General features: G+C 40.0%; 1 protein-coding gene across 3 annotated transcripts in view; it reads right to left on the reverse strand.

Annotated features, from left to right (window-relative positions):
• The window catches only part of NFU1 (NFU1 iron-sulfur cluster scaffold), a 53,416-nt gene that overhangs the window by 6,552 nt on the left and 22,210 nt on the right, over window positions 1–24,654 (reverse strand). Inside the window, exons 1-5 of one of the 3 annotated variants that reach the window (XM_036262707.1) lie at window positions 20,293–20,366; window positions 17,060–17,160; window positions 12,323–12,458; window positions 9,350–9,416; window positions 2,528–2,642 (exon numbers count right to left, since the gene is read on the reverse strand). In XM_036262707.1, coding sequence (XP_036118600.1) covers window positions 2,528–2,642; window positions 9,350–9,416; window positions 12,323–12,458; window positions 17,060–17,160; window positions 20,293–20,357 — 484 coding nt within the window. In that variant the 5' untranslated portion in view covers window positions 20,358–20,366. Of the gene's footprint in view, window positions 1–2,527; window positions 2,643–8,058; window positions 8,174–9,349; window positions 9,417–12,322; window positions 12,459–17,059; window positions 17,161–20,292; window positions 20,367–24,654 lie in introns of those variants that run through there. The other 2 variants (XM_036262708.1, XM_036262709.1) reach the window with 2 other exon arrangements.

A 24,654-nucleotide genomic window follows, 5' to 3' on the forward strand; every position in this document is an offset into this window, starting at 1 on the left:
GAACATATCTCAGGTGATGATTTTTAAAAATAAACAAAATATGTATTTCTTTTTTTTTTCATTATTTTTTTTTCTTTATTGATTTTTTAGAGAGAGAGGAAGGGAGAAGGAGAAAGAGATAAGAACATCGATAAGAGAGAACATTGACTGGCCACCTCCTGCATGCCCCACACTGTGGATCAAGCCGACAACCTGGGAATGTGCCCTGAACAGGAATCGAACTGGCGACTTCTTGGTGCATGGGTTGATGTTCAACACTGAGCCACAACAGCTGGGCAACAAAATATATATTTCAAAGATCACACTTAAATGTGCTGTCTTGTGTACATTTGTAAGATTCATTTAGGGTATATACCTAGAAGTGGAACTGTTATCATCTAAAGGTCATTATACAAATGTTTGTGTGTGTGTGTGTAAAAAGAAAAAGAAAAATTTCTGAATGACAAAAGATATCCTAAACATAGTGAAAAGTTAAGTCATGGTTAGGGAGAAATATCTGTTAGGAGAGACTTAACAAAAAAATGACACTCCGGATACTTCTTAAAAACCTGATAAAATTAATACAAAAAAGACATACAACTCAATTTTTTTTAGATGGGCAAAGATTATGAACAGGAAACACATTGACAAGGAAAATAACAACCAGGAAACATGAAAATCTTCAGGCTCAGTATTATACTACCCAGGAAATTCAATTAAAATAAGTTATTATCACAGTGGCCAGTTTGGCTCAGCAATTATCGTGTCGGCCCACAGACCATCGCTGGCCCTAGTCAGGGTCGTACAGGAGACAATCAATCAATGTGTGTCTCCCTCTCTCCTTAGTTCTCTTTTTCTCTTTCCCTCTCCCTCCGTCCCTTCCACTCTATCTAAAAAATCAATGGAAAAGTATCCTCAGGTGAAGATTACAAAAAAAACCCAAGATACCATTCTATACTTAACATATTGGTTGAAAAAGTGTAAAAAACACTAAGTGATAATAAAGACATGAGACAGTCAAAACTTGTATATACTGCTAATTTGCATGTAAGTTAGAACAATTTATAATACAGCAATTCTACTTTTAGGAATATATGCTAAAGAAACTCTCCATATATGCACAAAGAGACTGCACAAAGATGCCCACTGCAATATTTGTAATAAAAATTAGCACAAATAATTCACTTGAATATAAGTAAAGGAACAAAATAATTAACTGTAGTTTACTCATATAATGATTATCTCACACTTAAACTAAATAAAATAGAACTACATTTTAAAAAATGTTTTTATTGATTTTTTTTAGAGCGAGAAAGGGAGACAGAAATAGAAACATTGTGAGAGAGAAACGTCAATCAGCTGCCTCCTACACGCCCCCTACTGGGAATCAAGCCCACAACCTGGGAATGTGCCCTGACCAGAAATCGAACTGGGACCTCTCAGTCCATGGGATGATGGTCAATCCACTGAGCCACACCAGCTGAGCAAAAACTACATTTTTTCAAAATGGATATATTTCAAAATATTATGCTTAATAAAAAAAGGAAATTTGTATATAACACAAGTTATTTAAAGTTTAAAAACAAAAAACAGCCAGGGTTGTATGGCTTAGGGGTTGAGCATTGACCCACTGAACCAGAGGTTGCTGGTTCAATTCCTGGTCAGGGCACATGTCCAGGTTATGGGCCAAATCCCCAATGGGGGGCATGCAGGAGGTGGCCAATCGATGTTCTCTCTCGTCAATGTTTCTCTCTCTCTCTCTCTCCCTCTCCCTTCCTCTCTTTAAAATCAATAAAAAGAGGGGGAGCCCTGGCCAGTTTGGCTCAGCGGTTAGAACGTCGACCTGCGGTCCTGAGAGACCAGGGTTCGGTACCAGGGCGCGTACCTCGGTTGCAGTTTGTCCCCGACCCTGGTTGGTCGTGCGGTGGCAGCCACTCGATGTGTCCCTTTCACATCGATGTTTCTCTCTCTCTATCTCTTCCTCTCTCTCCCTCCCACTCTATCTGTACAAAAAATGGAAAAAAATGTCCTCAGGTGAGGAAAAAAATAAAAATAAAAAAAAAATAAAAAGAGGGGGGAAAAATGTTATATATCCCCTGCAAAGACTTGTATTTGTTGTAAATGTTTAAAAACAAAACAAATTTATATACATCTCTGGAAGTAGAAAGGGACAGGGGTTATAGGGCTTTGGCTATCTTTACCATTTTATCTAAAAATGGGTCAGAAACAATTATAGCCAAAAATTAACATCTGTTAAATCGGAGAGGAGGGTAAATCGGTGAGCATTATACTATTTTCTTTATGTTTGAAAATTTTTACAATTAAAAATTTTAGTTTTGTGCAGAAGATTCAATTTATACACAAATTTTCAAAAATGATGGATAAAACTAGTATATATGAAGTTTTATTACTTCTGGAATTGGTTCTAGAGTTAAATATGGTACAATGATAAAAATCTGTATTCCCATGATTTCTGAATTCAAGACAAGTATAGGGAAAGTAGAAAAAATGTTATTAAAAGATAAATATTAATTACTCTACATATTACCTGCTTCTCCTGAAGATGTTTCCTCAGTAACTAAGGGTAAGCCAGATGCAAAGAAATCCATAATTGTTGCATAAATATCTGGTTTCAGTAAATTCCAGTCTAACTCTTCACTTTCCTGTAAATATTTGAAGGAAAATGCTAAAATTTCCACCGAAAGGCACAAATATGAAACAATACTTTGTATATTTTAAGAAACTTTTCCTGCCTGGCTGGTGTGGCTTAGTGGATTGAGCATTGCCCAATGGACTGAGAGGTCCTGGTTCGATTCTAGGTCAGGGCACATGCCTGGGTTTCAGACTTGATCCCCACTAGGGGGCATACAGGAGGCCCCTGATTGATGTATCTCTCTCACATAGATGTTTCTCTCTCTCCCCCACCCCTTCCACTCTATCTAAAACAATTAATGGAAAAATATATCCTCAAGTAAGGATTAACAAAAAACTAAATAAAAATAAATGAAAAATAAGTAAAACAAAATTGATGTTTTTTCTCTGCCTTTCTCTTCTCTCTCTAAAAAATTTAATAAATAAAAAAAATTTTTTTTGCCCTGGCCAGTTTGGCTCAGCAATTAGAGCATCAGCCTGTGGACCAGAGAGGCCTGGGTTCGTTTCCCACTAAGGGCACATACCTTGGTTGCAGTTTGTCCCTGGCCCCAGTTGGGGATGTGTGGGTGGCAACCAGTTGATGTCTCTCTCACATCAATGTTTCTCTCTCTCTCTTTTCCTCTCTCTCTCCCTCCCACTCTATCTAAAGATAAATGCAAAAAAAAAAAAAAGTCCTCTGACAAGGATAAAAAATATATATATAAATTTTTATTGATTTTTAGAGAGAGAGGAAGGGAAAGGGAGAGAGAGATAAAAACGTCAACAAAAAAGAACATCGGTTGGCTGCCTCCTGTATGTCCCCACACTGGGAATTTGACCCACAATCTGGTCATGTGCCCTGAGCAGGGATAAATAAATTTCCCATTCTTTTAAATACAGTAGGATATAACTGTTTGATCAAATGCATAGGATATGTGATAACTATTAAAAAATTCAATTTACATATATTAAGAGTACTGAAGAAATCCAGTGACACAACTGTAGAACCAAAACACATTAATATGTTTTATCTATGGCTACTGTGCTGGAGGACTTGTGAACTGTCAACAAGACCAGTATCCTTAAGAAAGAATCCATAACTATTTCACCCCAAAATCTAGCCAACCACTTGATTCCATTTTTTTTAAAGTATAATTCTTAAGTACCTAAGTAGTACTAGCATCTAAAAAGAGAAAGGCAGCATGTACAGTTTTAGTTTTTTAGGAGCAAAAACTATTAGATGCAGTCTACTTACACTCTCAGGAAACTGTTGGCTAGGGTCTATGCTTAAATACTATTCAAAATTGAGGCTACATACATAAGAACTATTTTTGTAATGGATTAAGAACCAATTTAGAGGCAGTATACAGAAGGGGCACTAATTTGAGGTAACATTTTAATAAATTATTTGGAAGATGGATCAGAGGGCCACCTCAGATTTTTGGTAAATAGTGGACTCTACTGAGTAAGGAAATATTGGTAATAAAAAGAAAAATTTCCTTAAGTTGTCTGAAAAGAAAAAAAGGGCAGTCCTGGCCTGCTTGCTCAGTGGTTAGAGCATCGGCCCGTGGACCAATGAGTCACGGGTTTGATTCTAGTCAAGGGCACATACCTCGGTTGCAGTTTGTCATGCAGGAGGCAACGAGTTGGTGTCGTCTCTCTCTAACATAATGTTTCTCTCTCTTCCTCCCTCTCTCCCTCCCACTCTATCTAAAGATAAATGGAGAAATGTCCTCGGGTGAGGACTAAAAAAAAAAGGGCAGCATATAAGCTGAAAATACACTTACACATTCAGAAAAAAAAAAATAAATGATGCATAAAGAAGCCTATAAATTATCAATTACAGATCAGAAAGGAAAAGGCAATTGCTGGAAATATCAGGTAAATGGAATAGTCCATGATGAGGAAGGTTAATTGAAAAGAAAACAAATGAAATCTGCTATTCTACCTATGAAATATCAATGTGTACCCTCATTTGGAATATTATTTATTAGTTATATCATTTCATTAAGAAAAAATAGTGTAATTGCCCTGTAAGTTAAACCTCACATGGAGTGACCATTACCACCAGAAAATCTCATGTTATCTGCTAATTAGAATGAAAGAAAGTAGCGTGTGCCCTCGACTTTTTTTTTTTTCTTATCCTCACCCGAGGACATTTTTCCATTTTTTGTTCAGATAGAGCGGGAGGGAGAGAGAGGAAGAGAGAGAGAGAGAAACATCGATGTGAAAGGACACATCGAGTGGCTGCCACCCGCACGACCAACCAGGGCCAGGGACAAACTGCAACCGAGGTACGTGCCCTTAGCAGGAACCGAACCTGGGTCTCTCTGTACCGCAGGACGACGCTCCAACCGCTGAGCCAAACCGGCCAGGGCAACCCTCTACTTTTTATTTAATGAGTAGTAAGCTTATAGTAGGAGCCATTTATCTTACCCATTTTGGGCCCTGAGCCTTGTTACTATCCTGCGTTTGTCCCTTCAGTTTGGAAAGGCAATTTAAAATACCTGCTGGGAAGTGGTAAATCTATGAGATAATCCTCTAGTCTTTGATTTAAAGAGATGAGTACCAGTTCATACTAACATGACTCTTAGACTTTGAGGGGCTTCCATTCAAGTTTTGGCATGAATCTTAAAATTTTATTCACTTCTTTAAGAATCTTTTTCTTAAGAGGGCTTTCTTTTTTATTGTTAACAATTTCTAAGCATTTGGTGTCTTTTTTTTAACCCTTAAGAAACAAGTCTGTTTTCGAGTGGGTACTGATTGTTCCATGGAAACTCAGGAGTGTTTGCAGTCTCTGCATGCTTTGTATGAGTTCAGTTTGAACAACACGTTTTAAATCATCTGGAATGTCCAATTCTGGCATGTTTTCACTAATTGTTTTTTAAACATTTTTCATGTTATTTTTCAAACCTCTCCTCCCATCTTACCCAGAGAGGTTAATCAAGGAATGAAATTTATTTGGGGATAGGGATGGGGGTGGGCTGGGTACTTGAGTGAAGTCAACTTGGGGTATTTGCTTAAAATGTTTTCCAAGCAGTTCCTAGCAGTATTCAGAGATTCCCTGGAATGTTTGTGTACTCAACTTATTCTGTACAAAGTGGTGGTCTTAGTGATATTTGCATTCTTAATGCAGGATGGCTCTAAATTTAATCTGCAGCATAACTTTGTTCTCGAATCCAAGAAGATAATGGACAGAGACAGTGCTCCTATTGTAGTGTTTCTGGCAAGTGCTCCCTAAAATGCACATATAGTTCTCAGTTTTCTGGACTTATAATCCCAAGGTGCTAGGAGATACCATTTGTTTCTGTAGCTTTTCTGAAAAATGAGAAGGTGGCTTTGGGACCAGTGAGTAAGGGACAACTGGATCATTCGCTAATTTTTTTGTTCAAGGCACACTAGAGACCCTACTGTATATCTAGTAAGTTATAATAAAGGTGCTAGGGAAAGCCTTAAATTTGAAGACACTTGGAGGCCGGAGAAAATCTAAAACTTGTAGGAGGAGAAAAACATGCCATTTGATAAAATAGAGCTGTAACTGCTGGCTAAGACTCAATGGAACTTCCAGTTGCTCTAAAACCAGAGAAATCTTAGATAACTGGGTGTGATATATCTATAGATACAACATAGTCTATAAGTAAATAATTTCTAAAATGAAGATCTCTCAGTTGGCAATCCTCTGGTTTAGCTGTACCAAATTGTGTATATTCTTTTTTTTTTTTATCCTCACCCGAAGACATTTTGCATTTTTCTTTGTTCAGATAGAGTGGGAGGGAGAGAGAGGAAGAGAAAGAGAGAGAAACATCGATGTGAAAGGGACACATTGAGTGGGGCCTCTCACATAACCCAACCGGGGCCGGGGACAAACTGTAACCGAGGTACGTGCCCTTAGCAGGAACCGAACCCGGTCTCTCTGGACCGCAGGCTGACGCTCACAACTGAACCAAACCAGCCAGGGCCAAATTGTGAATATTCTTGCTGTGTTGTAGTACCCAGTTGCTTTATATTGATACTGCAACTGGAATTGGGTGGGGGGGTTGGGACAATTTGGGGGGTGGGGTGGGACGATAAGTCTTTTGAAGACATCAGCTCACTGTGCTGAGAGAGGGACCAAACTCAAGGAAACCTCTGATCTATAAATTCAACTGCTGCATTTTTTATAAATACATGTAAATGTCCTGTTGTAATATCTGATCTTGGAAATAAAAAAATTTCAGTATTAAAACAAAAAGAAAGAAAAAAATAGTGGAGCTAATGAAATTTCAGAGAGGGTAACTAAATTATGAATAGAAAGGGAAATAAAAGATAACCAAAATCAAATCAAGAAAAAAAAAAAAACCCTGTAAGATATAATCACATTTTCATGTAAAAAAAGTTTTATATAGCATAGGCTCTAGGTAAAAGAAGTAAATAAAAAAATAAAAATGTCTTAAAATAAATACATAAGCCCTGGCCGGTTTTGCTCAGCGGTTAGAGCATTGGCCTACAGTCCCGAGAGACCCGGGTTCGGTTCCTGCTAAGGGCATGTCCCTCGGTTGCAGTTTGTCCTTGGCCCTGGTTGGGTCGTGCGGGTGGCAGCCACTCAATGTGTCCCTTTCACATCGATGTTTCTCTCTCTCTTCCTCTCTTTCCTCCACTCTATCTGAACAAAAAAGTGGAGAAACGTCCTCCGGTGAGGATAAATAAATAAATAAATAAATAAATAATTCCCTGTTTGTAAAACAAATACAAGAATAATTACTTGTGCCCTGGACAGGGTAATAAGCTCCTAGAGGAAGTGCCACTTTCACAAAAATGGTCAAGAAAAAGGTTTCTGAGAAACAGCTACAAAAGAACACTGGACTATATGTAGCATATTACTAACCCAGTATGTCCACTTTCTGGTACATTAAGAACTCAGAGTAGCCCTGGCCAGTTTGGCTCAGAGGTTAGAGCGTCGGCCCTTGGACCAGAGAGTCCCAGGTTCGGTTCCCACTAAGGGCACGTACCTCAGTTGAGGTTTGCCCCCAACCCCAGTGGGGTTCGTGTGGGTGGCGACCACTTGATGTATCTCTCTCATGTTAATGTTTCTCTCTCTCTCTTCCTCCCTCTCTCCCTCCCGCTCTACCTGAAGATAAATGAAAAGAAAAAAAAAAAGTCCCTGGGTGAGGTTAAAAACAAACTCAGAGTAATCCTTTCAAATTTCTTAAGAAATTTGAGGAGTTGAATGAATACTTTTTGTTTGATGCAAATTGGACAAGTGATTAAGTTCAGTGCGTACATATCAATGAACAGAATTAAAAGGATAGACAGTTTAAATTTAAACAGTTCATTTCTCATTAATCTAATAGACTTAAAATAAATGAAACAGCCTTTCTAGCAGATACCACCTTAGCTGTTGCAATGGGTAGCATATTTAGCTTGTTTTTTCTTAACATTTATAGGTTGACCAAGTGCTGAAGAACTTACACAATCCACTGCTCTTATGTGTGAAGTTCTGAAGTGTTATTGCAGGATGGTAGAATGGGTCAGATGCCATGATGTAAGTGCCCACTTTGAAAGGAGGTATATATATTCAATCATTCTGTAGGTCAAATACATATATATATATAAAGTGTGATTATTTATTTGCTTCTCTTTTTACTCTATCGATTTAAATTAAAAATTAGTAAAAATAATACTTGAAAGCCTAAATTCTCATCCTGCAAAGGTTAATCTTGGCCCTGCTGCAGGCTACCTATATAATCTTGGACAATGCATTTAACCCTCTGAAGCTCAAGTTTTTCTCTTTTAAAAAGTGAAAAATATCCCAGCTGGTATGGCTCAGTGGATTGAGCATCATCCCATGGACTGAGAGGCCCTGGTTCGATTCGCAGTCAGGGCACATGCCTGGGTTGCGGTCTTTTTTTAAAATATTTTATTTTTTTTATTTTTATTTTTTTTTATTTTTTTTAATCCTCATCCGAGGACATTTTTCAATTTTTTGTACAGACAGAGTGGGAGGGAGAGAGAGGAAGAGAGAGAGGGAAACATCGATGTGAAAGGGACACATCGAGTGGCTGCCACCCGCACGACCAACCAGGGCCGGGGACAAACTGCAACCTAGGTACATGCCCTTAGCGGGAACCGAACCCGGGTCTCTCCGGACCGCAGGCGGACGCTCTAACCGCTGAGCCAAACTGGCCAGGGCTGGGTTGCGGTCTTGATCCCCAGTAGGGGGCGTGCAGGAGGCAGCTGATCAATGTTTCTCTATCACATGGATGTTCCTATCTCTCTCTCCTTTCCACTCTCTCTCAAAAAAAAAAAAAAAAAAAATCAATAAAAACATATTTTAAAAAAGTGAATAATCTGGAAATTCTATTAAATAATTATTTAAGAAATGTAATAAGTAAACTTAATTTGAGATTTTTGTTAAAACATTTTTTTTCTTTACTGATTTTAGAGAGAGAGGAAGGGTGATGAAGAGAGAGAGAAAGATTGATGAGAGAGAGAGAGAGAACATCAACTGGCTGCATCCTGCATATCCCCCACTGGGAATTGGGCCCACAACCTGGGCATGTGCCCTGACTAGGAATTGAACTGGCAACCTCTTGGTGCATGGGTCAATGTTCAACCACTGAGCCACACTGGATGGGCAATTTGAGATATTTTAATAATAGTATATATAATATAGATTAAAAATGGAAATTCTAGAGTGGGTTTTTCGACTCATAAAAACTAAAAATGCTTCACATCTTATTTTATATCATTCTTTGTTTACCTTTGTGACAGTGATGAAATCTGGTCCAAAGAAGACACTTTTCACTCCTTCAATCCTAAATAACTGCCTGTGAAAAAAATAAAAAATAAGAGTTAATGAAATGTACTTACTATCCTGAAACTTGCTTTGTTCACTTAACAGTATGTCTTAGAGGTCATTCTATGGCAGTAAATATGAGGGTCCTCCTCATCATTTTTAATATCTGCAGACTATGAACAAACATCTAACTCTTCCTACAGATGAATGTTTTTGTTATTTCTAACTTGTTACCATTACTAACAAGGCTACAAAGAACCTCCTTGCACACACCTTGTGTACATATGCAGGTGTTCTCTAGGTAGTGTTTTTCAAACCCACCAGCAAGATGTAAAATCAATTATGTAGTGACCAAAATTTTAATAAAACAAAACAGAAAAGAATAACATAAAAAGAACAAGAAACAAAATATAAAAATGCATTACACATCTTAAGGGTGAAATTTGTCCCATTAAACACATTTCATACACACACACACACACACACACACACACACACACACGTGTATGTGTGCATATATACATGTATATCTGTGTGTGTGTGTGTGTATACACATATATATGGATACCTGTACGTGTATATGTGGTGTGTGTACTAGGTTGTAATAGAAAACATTTCCTACAGTAGTTTATATCAAAAGTGTGAAAGACAAATGCTATGAGGTATATTCTGACAAATGGTGTTTTTAGGTTGAGGAAATGTGAATTTTTATTAATTAGAAATTTTAGCCCTGGCCGGTTTGCTCCATGGTTAGAGCATCGGTTTGCGGACCAATTCCAGTTCGATTCCAGTCAAGGGCACGTATCTCAGTTCTGGTTTGTCCTCGGCCCTGGTCAGGGTCCTGTGGGAGGCAACCAGTAGATGTGTCTCTCTCACGTTGATGTTGATGTTTATCTCTCTCTCTCTCTCTCTCTAATCCCACTCTGTCTGAAGATAAATGGAAAAAATATCGAGTGAGGATTTAAAATAAATAAATAAATAGAAATTTTAAAAAAACATTCCTGAGATAAGTATATTTCTAACTCCCCTCAATAAGACATATAAAAAGACTGTATGGCCCTAGCCGGTTTGGCTCAGTGGTTAGAGCATCGGCCCACGGTCCAGAGAGACCCGGGTTCAATTCCCGCTAGAGGCATGTACCTTGTGGTTTGTCTCCAACCCTAGTTGGGTCGTGCAGGAGGCAGCTACCCAATGTGTCCCTTTCACATCGATAGTGCTCTCTCTCTCTTACTCCCTCCCTCCCACTCTATCTGAACAAAAATGGAGAAGTGTCCTCAGGTGAGGATAAAAAATAAAATAAAATAAAATAAATAAATAAAGGCCATATGTATAGAAAGTTATTTATTTTTTATTTTCCAAATATCCCGGGCAATCAGTATCAGGCATAGGATACTAAAAATTTCTATTGATACTGACTCTAATATTTCTTATTATAAATAATTTCTTAAGCTATCAGCTAAAGAGTTTTATTCTAATAATTGTATAGTTTATGCTTTATCACCTGACATATATTTAACCTGTCTCTAGCTAGTAAATTTAAAACTGTTTCAACTGAGTAGATTTGTTGTTGTTTTTTATTCCTCACCTGAGGATATTTTACCATTTATCATTATAGAGTGGGAAGGAGGGAGAGAGAGACAGAAAGAAACATCGATGTGATAGAGTCACATTGACTGATTGCCTCTTGCATGACCCAACAGGGCTGGGAACGAACGACAACTGAGTTATGTGCCCTTGAACTGGAATCAAACTCGAGACTCATTGGTCCTGGGGCCGATGCTCTAACTGCTGAGCCAAACCAGCCAGGGCTGCTGTTTTTTTAAAATGATTTCAGAGGAAGCAAGAGAGAAAGAAACAACAACCGGTTGCCTCCCTGATATCGAACCCAAAACCTGGGTATATGCCCTGACCAGGAATCACACCCATCACCTTTTGGTGAATGGGATGAAGTTCCAACCTACAGAGCCACACTGGCCAGGACTCAACTGAGTAGTTTTTTGTTGTTGTTGTTGTTTGGTTAATCCTCACCAGAGGAGATTTTTCCATTGATTTTTAGAGAGAGTGTAAGGAGGAAGAGAGGGAGGGAGGGAGAGAAACATAGATGTGAGAGAGACACATTGAGTGGTTGCCTCCAAACGACCCTGACTGGGGCCAGATATCAAACCTGAAACCCAGGTACCCACCCTTGACCGGGAATCTAAACTGTGACCCTTTTGTCCTTGGACCGACACTCCAACCACTGAGTCAAACCAGCAACTGAGTAGTTTTAAAAAAAAATCATTCCATATCTGATATCTATTATCATTTATGGTTATGAGTGGAATATTTTAGAAATGACTTCATTTTGAAGCATCTAGAAACTCAACTATCCTTAAGAATTCCTTATTAAAAAGTTTTAAAGATTTAAAATGGAAATTTACCATATTATCATTTTGATGGATTATTTTAAGTAAAAATACAAATTTTTATGTAGTCATGATACAGATCTCTTTTCAGGAGAAGGGTTTCCTAATATTAACTCTTACTTTTCTTTATCCCTTACCTGAAATGAAAGTATTCTCTGAAAAAATTGCCGTGCACATAAAAATGCAATAGCTAGCTGTGGCTGGTTTGGCTCAGTAGTTAAGAGTGTCGGCCCACAGACCGAAGGGTCTCAAGTTTGATTCTGGTCAAGGGCACATACTTGAGTTGCAGATTCGATCCCCGGCCCCAGTCAGGTTGTGCAGGAGGCAACCAATCAACATATCTCACATCAATACCTCCCCCCCTCCATCGCCTTCCACTCGTTCTAAAAATCAATGGAAAAATACCCTCAGGGGAGGATTAACAACAACAACAACAAAAAACAAACACAGCAACAGTTAAATAAAGCTACTTTAACCCTAAAGTCACTTATTTATGTTTCTTGGTAAAAGCAAGTAAAAAATAGTAATATACTTAGCCAGAGGGGAGCGAAATGCTGCAGCTGGTGTGGGAAAATCCATGGTCCTTGTCTCAAGAACTGGTTTTCCTGGAATAAACTTTAAACTGTTGGGATTTGGGGTATCTTGTGTTTGAATAAACATGTGTCTCACTAAAAGAAAAAAAGAAGAATGTCATTCTAGAACATAATAGTTAACACTTTATGGACTATGAAATGCTCATTTTCAGAGACCCAGAAAAGGTAAGAAAAATTAGTAAAAACAAAATAAGACTTTATTGCCCAAACTGACAAAATAAGAACTTTTAAAGAAAAGAAAGCAATTGCCCTGGCCGGTTTGGCTCAGCAGTTGGAGCATCGGCCTGCGGACCAGAGAGTCCTGGGTTCAGTTTCTGGTAGGGGCACGTACCGAAAAAAAAAAGAAAAGAAAAGAAAGCAATTTACCAATATATTTAGGATCACTACATTGCGTTTCATATTAATTTTTATTATTTAGATAGCTCTGTTACTCAACAGATTCTACTAATATTCCACACTTAGGCAGGAAGGTATATTATAATTAAGGAATCACATATGGTGACTTAATACCAATGGCTATCATAATCACAAATCATCATCAGTGTGATATTAATACAGTAAAATGTTACATTCTCTTCTTTCCAAAGTGTTACCATCCTTTTAAGGACAAATAAATTTGTAATAATAATGAATACTTATTATGTGCTTACTATTTACATGCCAGGAACAGGGTGGAGTGCTTTTTTAAAAAATATTTTTAGCCCTGGCCAGGTTGGCTCAGCAGGTAGAGCGTCAGCCTGTGGACCAATGAGTACGGGTTTGATTCCAGTCAGGGGCACATACCTTGGTTGTGATTCATCCCTAGCCCTGGTTGGGGTCATGCAGGAGGCAGCCAATCGATGTGTCTGTCTCAAATCGGTGTTTCTGTTTTGCCCTGAGACAAGTTTGTGCTGGAGAGAGGCCCCCACTGGGAGTTGCTCATGTTGAGACCTGCCCTGTGGGAAGGGAAGCTCAGGAGTCCCCCAGTAGAGGGTAGGAGACGATGGGAGAGGTTGAGTCCACCCCTGCCTATGCCCTCTACCCCTCCCATTTTACAAATGAAGAAACTGAGGCTTAGATATAAGTAACTTGTGAAATTACAAAGACTGCCCAAATGGGATAGTTAGTGACACTATCAATTATCATGTAAGTGGGAATCTATGTGACTTACTTTCTGGAGTATTTTTTTTTTTTATCCTTACCCAAAGACATTTTTTCATTTTTTGTACAGATAAAGTGGGAGGAAGAGAGAGAGAGAGAGAGAGAGAGAGAGAGAGAAACATCGACGTGAAAGGGACACATCAAGTGGCTGCCACCTGCACGACCCAACCAGGGCAGGGGACAAACTGCAACCAAGATATGTGCCCTTAACAGGAACCAAACCCGGGTCTCTCTGGACCGCAGGCCGACGATCTAACTGCTAAGCCAAACCAGCCAGGGCACTTTCTGGAGTATTTAAAAATTATCTTTACAGGTTCTTTTCTTTCTTTCTTCTAGGGCCATGATTAGATTGACAATGAATTTATTAAAGCAGTAAAGAAAGAACAGAATCTTTAATTTCCTACCTTGTTAATAAAACAACAGCTTGTAGGACAAAGGATAAATAGTACTGAGGTTTAAATAGTTTTAAAACTATTAAACATACCTTTACTACTTATTATGAAAATAAACCTTCTGGCCAAAAGAAAACACCAGTTCTCATCTTAGAGCAGTATACTGAAATAGGGTAGTTAATTAATTGAGTTATTAACATGTGTTGGGCCCTGGACAGGTAGTTTGGTCAAGTTGGAGCATAGTCCCAGTGTGCCAAGATTGTGGGTTCGATCCCTAGTCAGGGCACATAGAACAATCAATCAGTAAGTGCATGCAGAAGTGGAACAATGAATTGATGTTTCTCCCCCCTCCTAATTACTCTCTAAAATCAACACATTTTTTAAAAATTAAAAACATGTGCGGGGCATGGCGCTAAGCACTCCACGTGAATGATATCACTCAATCCTTACATCCTGCCAAGGAGGCACTGTTTTTATCCTGTTTTATAAATGAAGAAACTAAAGCTCAGAGTCACTCAGCTAATTAGAGTGATAAAGCTGCCAATTTTTCAGCACTGACTTGCTTAACCACTATGCATACTGCCACTCCATACTTATTAGTGCCAAGCATAACAGAAAAATATGCTTAAAACCAGTCTTTCTATCCTGTCATAATCCTCATACCACACATGTTAGAAAAGATAGGAAAATATCCAAAAGCAAGTTTTATTTTAAATTAGAGGTTAAATCTGACAAAACATACAGTTGTTGTGGAAGTGCTTTTCTTAAAAGAGAAGATTCTAAATTGACAGCTGAGGATTGTTTTTGCACCTTGCCATACAGTTCCAGCTAACTGATGTTGAGTCATTTCCTTAGTGAAGTAGAAATTGAAACTAAAATCCCATACATTCTGCTTAAATCACTGTCCTATATCAGTTGGTGACTTGGTGACCAGGCAAATCCTAAAGAGGAGAAAAAATTAAAACGATGACCTCAATGTCCAAGTGCTTGGTTTAAAATGTTTATACCTTTAACTAATAAATGCCTCTGAAAATAAGTGTTACAAGGAAACAATTTTTCAGGTGGAACATTAGGAAAGGGCTTTCTATAAATATAAAAACAAGGTTTTTAAAAAATAATTTTTCTTTATTGATTTTAGAGCGAGAAAGGGAGAGAGAGAAAGAAACATAGATGAGAGAGAACATTGATTGGCCGCCTCCTGCATGCCCCAAACTGTGGATCAGGCCCACAACCTGGGCATGTGCCCTGACCAGGAATCAAATCGCGACTCTTTGTGCATGAATCGATGCTCAACCACTGAACCACACCAGCCTGGTGACAACAAGGTTCTTTTAACTCTGGTTCTCACCAATCATTTCTTGATAATTTATTGGTAAACAAAAGCTCCACACCAGTATTTGAAGAATTAAATCTGGCTTTATTCTACTCAATCCCTTTGTGTACAACTATACATATATATAGAAAAATTTTTGGAAATATATGGAGGTAAGAACTGTAAGTGTAAAAATTTTTTTAAACGAGTATAATCACCCTGGCCAGTTTGGCTCAGCAGTTAGAGCATCAGCCCACAGATCAAAGGGTCAAGGGTTCAATTATCGGTCAAGGGCACATACCTGGATTGCACGTTTGATCCTTAGCCCCAGATGGGGTCATGCGGGAGGCAACCAATCAATGTGCCTCTCTCACATCCATGTTTTTCTCTCTCTCTCTCCCTCCCTTCCTCTATCTAAAAATCAATGGAAAAATATCCTTGGGTGAGGATTAACCAAAAAAAAAGAGACAGAGAGCATAATCTACATATAATATTTGAAGTAGAAAATAATATATGACATCACTATATAAATTTTCTTTTGACAATGAACAAAGCTATTTCAAAAAATTGATTGACTAAGTATTAACAAAATCATTCCAATTATGGTCTAAATTGGGTTAATTAGGTATTTACAAAATGACTTCTGGGTTCATCATCCAGAAGGATGCTCCTGAAAGTGTCATAAGGGTTACACCAGGATAGAAACACTGATCTAAAATAATTTTTTCCTATTATGCTTGGTACTAATAAGTAAATAGGTAGGCATAAGTTCCTCCAAAACTACATATTGATGATGCTTAAAAAAGTCAGTATCAGACACTAAAATCAGCAGCTCTCCAATTTGAAAAGCCAAGATGACCACGTAATTCAGTCCCACAAAAATTTAAAGTAGCGTAACATGTCGAGTTACTCAATATTTACACTTAAGTTATTCTGTGATTCAAGACGACAGGCAAGTACTCCTGTTCTTACCCAGTACACATGGAAGATAAGATCTCTATCCTAATCCAGCTCATGCCATTAGCCAGTCAGTCACCTTCCAGAGTATGATCACAGGACATGTTCAAGGTAGTGATGGAAATGGAGATGGGCCAGGAGCTGAATCCAAACTCTTACAGCTCCATAACCACATGGAGATAGGAATTTACACACAGACATGCACCCTTTCCTCACAAGTTTCCCTAACCACGTGACAACTCCTCCCAAGGTTTCCTAACCACATGACAATGGTCATATTTAAGTAATTTTCAAATGCTACCCTCATACCGATTTCCATATTAAAGAAAATAAAAACATGTAACATCAACCAGATTGTCAAAAAACCAGTGACTCATTTTGATCCCCCCCCAAAAAAAGCAACAAAGAAAAAGAAAAATTATATTCAAAATACTAGGTTCTGCAGTGTGAATGGAAAGCTAGAAATTTACTGATTTTAGAAGTATTCTTATAAAAATAAAGAGGACACTAGCTTAAAATACATACGATTCTTTGAAACACAAACTCATTTGTAACTTCTTTTTACCATATTTTCACTTTGGATATCATTTATTGAGCAACTCTTATGTTTCAGAGGATGTGTTATAAAAGACTGAAATTTCATAGATCTATTGGGAATTGTGCTCAGAATTCTTGACATTTAATACCAATGATATGTGTAAGCAAATAATTACAGCAAAGTGTGATGTTATGATAGGAACAAAATGCTAAATTCTTTTATAGGCATCTAAGTAGAAAATTTACAAATCTTTATCTTTTATGACCCACAAAATTTCATTCAAGCAGTTTCACTAGCTTCTGAAACACAATTTGTTCTAAAAGAGGTGAAATTTTACCTGTGTTACATAGGGCTGCAGGTAGTGGGAAAAGCGGTCTTTGTACAAACTGATGCAGAGGCTGTTTCTTAATGGTGTATGGATTCATCATATAATAGAATCTACATTTAAAAACAAATAAAAATGACATTTTAAGAGTCTTTTAAGCTCAGTTTCTACTTCTCATACATAAAAAACCATAATTAAAATAATAATAAAGCCAAATTTTCATTTTGTGCGCACATTATTTTCACTGCCTCAGGCAAGGAACAGCTACAAACAATTTAACAACAAGAGCTCAATGGCCGGCCGGTGTGGCTCAGTGGTTGAGCATAAACTCATGCACCAAGAGGTTGCTGGTTTGATTCCTGGTCAGCGCACATACCTAGGTTATGGGCCCCATCCCCAGTGGGAGGGCATGCAGAAGGCGACCAATCGATATTCTCTCTCATCAGTGTTTCTCTCTCTCTCTCACTCTCCCTTCCTCTCTCTCTAAAATCAATAAAGAGCCCTGGCCGGTTTGGCTCAGAGGTTAGAGCATCAGCCTGCGGTCCAGAGAGACCCGGGTTCAGTTCCCGCTAAGAGCACGAACCTCAGTTGCAGTTTGTCCCCGGCCCTGGTTGGTGGTGAGGGTGGCAGCCACTCGATGTGTCCCTTTCACGTCAATCTCTCTCTCTCTCTCTCTCTCCCTCCCTCCCTCTCTCTCCCTCCCTCCCTCTCTCTCCCTCCCTCCCTGCCTCCCTCTCCCTCCCTCCCTCTCTCTCCCTCCCTCCCTGCCTCTCTCTCCCTCCCTCCCTCCCTCCCTCTCCCTCCCTCCCTCCCTCCCTCTCCCTCCCTCCCTCCCTCCCTCTCCCTCCCTCCCTCCCTCTCCCTCCCTCGCTCTCTCTCCCTCCCTCGCTCTCTCTCTCTCCCTCCCTCCCTCTCCCGCCCTCCTGCACTATCTGAACAAAAAGTGGAAAAATGTCCTCGGGTGAGGATAAAAAATAAAATCAAATCAATAAAGAAAAAATATTTAAAAACAAGAGCTCAAGGGGAAATGTATAGCCTTGACAACTGAGGATAGTGCCATATCTGATTTAAGAAAGAGTAATGCATCTACACTAGCAATTAATAACCTGGAGTCCCAGACTCTTAGTTATGCATGAAGAAGGCAAAGAAACTACAAATTGTTTTTCCCTTCTTTTAAAATTTTTAAAACTAGGTCACAGACTCACATGGTTCCAAATTCAGAAGGAAAAAAAGAAAATACAGTGAAAAGTCCCTCTCCTTTTCTATTTCTACCACATTTCCCTAGAAAGAGATAACCTATTCTATATGGTTGAAAAGTATTTTAATACATCAAAAAGTGTAGTAGAAAGTGTACTATTCTCACCCTTGCTGGTTTGGCTCAGCAGTTAGAATGTCGGCCCTCAGACCAATGAGTCTCGAGTTTGATTCCAGTCAAGGGCACATACCTTGGTTGCAGTTCATCCCTGGCCCTGGCTGGCCTTGTGTGGGAGGCAACCAGTGAAAGTCTCTCTCTCCCTCTCTCCCTCCTTCACACTCTATCTGAAGATAAAAAATATCCTCAGGTTCGGATTTAAAAAAAAAGAAAGTGTACTATTTTCTCTCCGATGTGCTAAAAGAAGCCAACAATCTATATATGCTTTTTGATTGGAAGCATATTAGTATTGTAACTTTGGTTATTCCATAACCATAGAGGAAGTGTTGATTGGCTAATTTTTCATGCCTTTGACAAATTAAAAACAAGGTGAAAAGGAAAAAACAAATATTACTGCAAAAGAAATATAAAGAAACTTTAGTAGTGAAAATTTTAGAAATCTGATGCAAGTTCTTTTTAAATCTAGTTTACTTTATTTATTTTTTATTTATTTATTTTTTATCCTCATCCAAGGATATTTTTTTGCATTTACCTTCAGACAGAGCGGGAGGGAGAGAGGGAGGAAGAGAGAGAGAGAAACATCGACCGTAAGAGACACACACATCCATTGCTTGCCACCCGCACAACCCCAACAGGGGCCAGGGACAAACCACGACCAAGGTACAGTGCCCTTAGCAGGAATCCAACCCGGGACTCCCCAGTCCACGGGCCCACACTCCAACCGCTGAGCCAAACCGGCCAGGGCAAATCTAGTTTACTTTAAAATACTGCAAATTTTCATTTCACAGGAATCACTGAGGAATTTTAAGCACATATATGATTTTTTTTTTTTAACATCTGATTATTTTCACCTGCAAACTCATTAAGGGGTGGGACTGTCTTCATTGCTATGTCCCTGGAGCAGCTAGCACAACAGCCTCAGTTCTTCACCCCTAAAATGAAGTTAATATTCACAGCTATCTTATAAAGACTGGGGTAAAGTTGGGTCCAAATAATCCATGTAAAGTGCTTAAAACAGTCCTGCTAGGCCATGTAGTTAGTGTTCAACAAATGTTAGCTACCACTATTATCATTATGTGATAGACATGACTCAAACATAAGAGAGGGAGATAGGTGACTAACAAAAAACCCTTCTACAAACTTAATTCTTTTTTAAAGAAGCGCATTTAAACGTCAAGAGCATCATTAGCACTAAAACGAGATCAAATCCTCTTGGGTCTTTTTCTCCTTTTGTTCCAAAAGCAAAATTGGGGTACAACACCTACTGCCTTTCACCTAATCACTGTTGGCAGATTCATTGGCAGGGAGCATGGAAGGGGAAAAACAAGGGAACGCAGTGGCTTTAATGGTGGGGAGGAAGTCTAGGGGTCTGGATTCTCATCAGATTTCCATCACCTGGATGCCGTGTGGCCTCAAACAGATCATATGCCCTTTCTGGGCCTCACTGGGAAAATGAAGAAATGACACAAGATTTCCTCTTCCATTTTATGATATTCTGATTTTGTGTTTAAAAGGCAGAGGAGGGAATAAACGTGGTGAAAGGTTAGAGGGGCCACACGATTTAAAAACACTAGCTCTTGCGCTGGGTCTCTACAGCCAGTCTGCGAATCCCCCACAGAAGGGACTCAGGCACAGGGTCTCAGGGCCTGGGGCCAGAAAGGCAGAGTCCACCCGAACTGGGGGCGCGGAGCTGCCTCAGTGACAGACGCCCACCTCTAGGGCTCAACCCCTAACAGCGGCGATCGCAGCAAAACCAAAGGCTAAGTCGGAGGCACCTTACTCCACTCCGTTTGAGGGCGTGGGCAGGACGGTTACCGCTCTGCTGGCAAAGCGCATAGGCAACCCTATTCGGAGTTCAGGATTTGTCACCTACCGCCTGCGCAACCCTGCGGCACCGGCCGCAACTCCCCAGCCCAGGCGGGCCGCCGCCGCCGCCATCCTTAGTCCGAGTGCGCAGGCGTGGAAGACCTCCCCACTCGCCCCTTAGCCGAGCCGCGGAACCGCGCGCAAGCGCAGGCGCAGGCGCAGGCGCAGCCAGGCCGGGAGCTGGACAGGTACCGTGGAGAGCGCACTCTACCGGTCGTAGGCGGCACTGCTGCGGACGAGCCGGCGGATTTGCGCCTGGCTGTTTGCAACCCTTGCCAAAATACTACAAAAGCCTGGACAAGGAGGAAAAAATAGAAATCCCTCAGTAAGGCGCGCAGAACTCTGCACGCCTGCGCGGGGCTTCTGCGCTTTTCTTACTCGCTGGATCCTGCTCTTGCACCGACTGGTCCTGCGGTTGGAACGGTGTTTCCGACCCCTAAACCTGCCCCTTGCCATTTGTAGGATCCTGCTTGCCTTCAGGCTCAACCCAGTGACTGCCTTAAAAGACTTCCTGAAGCATCACATCTGAAGGTTCTCGCCTTCCCTTCTCTCTTGGGGATGTTGTGGACCTCTGTGTCTTACCCATCTGTTAGGCTGGCCTTGTCATCTTGGACCAACACACACAGAGGACTCACCTAGTGTGGGGCTGCCCTTTGCTGTATAAACATGGGTATTGACAGATTTCTAGAGCAAAGTACGAAAGCCCATTAACTATTCTTCCAGAACCTTCCTTGTGGGAGCATTTGGCTTTCTCAAGGGCAGAGATTCTCGGAAGTGTGGACTGGGCTCATCAAAAGCATGGGAACATGTTGGAAATGCAAATATCAGGCCCCACCTTAGGCCTACATAATCACAATCTTGGAGGTGTGGTCCAGTAATCTAACAACCCCTCCACCTAATTCTGATGCAGGTTAAAGTTTGAGAACCAACCACGGCTCTACATGATATACACAAAGTACTGGTTTCTGGAACCGGACCAACACACCTGTTGTTGGACAAGTTGAGCCACACCCAAGACAACTCTGGAGGTTTCTATGGCCAGAGAGGCAGGTAAGGGGGTAGGTGTGGCTTCAGACCTGCAGCTGACCTGGGCCTGGACTATGAGAGCAGTTTACATCCTTAAGGCTGAACTTTGGCTTCTAACCACTGCCTCTCTTTCATGAACCATTCTAGACTTTAGTGCTGTCCCAGGCCTGTTCCCTTACTCATTTCTAGACCCTGAATCACCGTGGCTCTTCTACCCAAGAACAGACCCAGGTTAGGGAGCAATCTATCTTAAACTTCTCCCTCTCTTATGGGTTCCTTCCCATTAGAAAAATACTGCCTTGTTCCAAATGTCCTTCCAACCATCACTCTCTCCTTTCTTCCCTTCAAAGTCAAATGGCATAGAAAGCCAAAAGTCTACACTTTTGGTCTAATTTTTCACCTCCCACTTCTCAAAAAACTGACATCAGCCTGCTGTGTCCCACCATTGCCTGGTGGCTGCCCTGTCAAGCCCACCCACAACACTTGTATTGCTGAACCTGAGGGTCTTCTCAGTTTTTACCTTTCTTGTCCTCTGAATTATCACATGCTGAGGCTCTCTCTCCCTTTAATAATCTCATTCATTGGGCTTTCCTGGTACCACAACTGCCTATTTTTCCTACTACTTTTCTGGTTACTCCTTCTTCGCAGGGTTTCATCTGCCCATTTTGTAAATGTTCTTGCTTTGGGGGACCTCATTCCAAGCACTCTTCTTATTCTTTTGTGATTAATTGACACTTCATTTTGCAGAGCTTAACCAATGAACATTTCAAGCAGCGGCCTTATATTTCCCACCTCAGAGCCTTTGCATAGTTGTTCCCCCCTTTGGATAACAGTGCAGAAAGCCACAGTTAACCCCAGCCAAGGAAAAGGACCCTGCACCCTGATCCCAGGTCCCCTCCTGCTCCAACCTGATGGAGGCAGATATAGAAGGGAGAGAAGACGAGTTCCTGAGCCCAACCTAGAGAAAGGAGGGAAGCTCTAATGCAGATGTAAGATGGAATTTTAAGCACTTGATTAGATTTTTTTAATATTTGAGAATGAGATGGAAAATAAGATAGTTTTTAAAACAGAAAGTGATGGGATCTGCAGGAATTTCATCAAGGAATGAGGCAGGAATATCAAAAAGACCACATTTAAGCCCTTTCCTGATTGTCTCTTACTGAATTCAGTCTATTCAAAATACTGGTTACATATATCTTAACCATTCCCTGTATTAGCTTCTCCAAGCCTACCTATTCCCTCCTCATTCTTAGATTTCACTTTGCAGAGAAAAAGAGAGAGGCCTTGATGGTAGCAGTGGCAGCAATGGACTTTCTGAACTGTCAGAGCCCTGCCTGACCTCACACACTTCTCTCTGCTGCAAGCCTCCAGAACATGCCACTGCAAGTTTGTTGGAACTCCCTTTCTCTATCTAAAAACAGAGCCTCTCAAAAGAATTCAGCTGTTACAAATTGCCTCACCAGTAGTTTAGCAACCAGAATACATTGACTCCTATCATTGGAGAGTTTGGCTCAGAGATAAGAAGTCACCTAAACAGCTCATCACCTCTGTTCTCCTATGAACCTGCCACAACTAAGGAACCAGCATTAATCAAACTCCACTGTTTATTTGCATTTCACTACTCTTCCCCTAAAGTTGTTTTTCAGCAACAGGATCCTATGTGAGATATATTATATTATCTTGTTATATCTAATGTCTTCTGGTCTGTGAGTTTCTCAGACTTTTTTTTTTACTACTTTAACAGTTTGAGGAGTGTTGGTCAGGTATTTTGTAGATTGTCCCTCAGTGGATATTTGTCTGATGTTATTTACTTGGTTAGATGGAAGTTATGGGTTTGAGGGAGGAAGAATATAGGGGTGTGGACAAAAAAAAGGGGGTTCTATGGAAAGTAACTTCACCGGGTGATCTAATCATAAAGTCCTACCTGGGCAAGTCATTGTGGGTAGTCATGCCCCAAGCTTATAACTTCTTTAATGAAAAGGTTTTAAGTCAGCCCTGTCCCTTGTTCTTGTGCATCTAGATGAACAAATATTTGAACTACCAGAAGTAATACCCCTTGAAGTGGGTATTAACCTTCAAGAGAGCGCACATTTCCTAAGCCAAAATTTTGACTTAAATTTTGTCATTTCATTCTTCAATTAATTTTTAACCATGTACAGTTTTAACTGTTTTGAATTTTACTTGACTATTTCTACTGGTAATATTCATTATAAACTGACTGAATAAAGGCTGACAGGTAATATTTAATTTTTGGTTAGTCTATGTGAAAACTGATCAATTCCCCCCAGGTAACCTCAAGTTTCTCTAAAGAGTAAAAAAAAAAAGTAGATCCTTGGGAGATCTTGAAGAACTACTAATTTCACCATATCTGACTTTGGGAATTCCAAACTTAGTGATGATCTTGGTACCAAAACCTCAGCACTGGAGAACTGGGCTGCCTTCTTTGGGAATACTTGGATTCCTTTTGGGCCTCTGGGTCAAGCTTACATAAAAGCAGGTTGAAGAATTACTTGATCTTCTTCCTGGTAAGCTAATATGCTAATTTAAGCCTATTATATTTTATGATTCCAATATAAGGAAAAATAAATAAGATGGAAGGGGAAAAGATCTTTGACTCCAAATTCAGAAAAATAGGCTTTTTCCTGGGTCTTACCCTGGTTCCTCCCACTTGGTTCTCAATTAGGGGGTAATATAAGGGCACCTCCTCCCTGGTTGGTCTCTTATCAACCAGTCTCAGGGCTTGCAAAATGAACCATAAAAAGGTGAATGCAAAGGAGCCCACCTTGTGGGACCTGAATCTTCTAACTCTTCCTATAAGAAAGCAGGGCTATGACAGGTGATGTATCTGAAAAAGCTTCCAACAGAGCAGCCCAAGTCACAGATAAGGAAAATTGTACTTTGGGTTAATCTAACTTGTTTTTTTGTATCCTCACTCAAGGACATTTTTTTTTTTTTGCTTCCAACAGAGCAGCCCAAGTCACAGATAAGGAAAATTGTACTTTGGGTTAATCTAACTTGTTTTTTTGTATCCTCACTCGAGGACATTTTTTTTTTTTTTTTAATGTATTGATGAGGTATTTATTTTATTTCATTTCTTTTGGTATATGCCCCTAGCGGGAATCAAACCTGGGACTCTCTGGTCCGCAGGTCAACGCTCCAACCGCTGAGCCTAACCGGCCAGGGCGTAGACATTTTTGCATTTATTTTCAGATACAGCAGGAGGGAGAGATGAAGGAAGAGAGAGAGAGAAACATCGACGTGAGAGACACACATCGACTGGTTGCCACCCGCACAACCTCAATCGGGGCTGGGGATGAACTGCAACCGAGGTACAGGCCCCTAG

The sequence above is a fragment of the Molossus molossus genome, unplaced genomic scaffold (assembly GCF_014108415.1).
Source record: "Molossus molossus isolate mMolMol1 unplaced genomic scaffold, mMolMol1.p scaffold_m16_p_15, whole genome shotgun sequence".
Taxonomy (NCBI): Eukaryota; Metazoa; Chordata; class Mammalia; order Chiroptera; family Molossidae; genus Molossus; species Molossus molossus.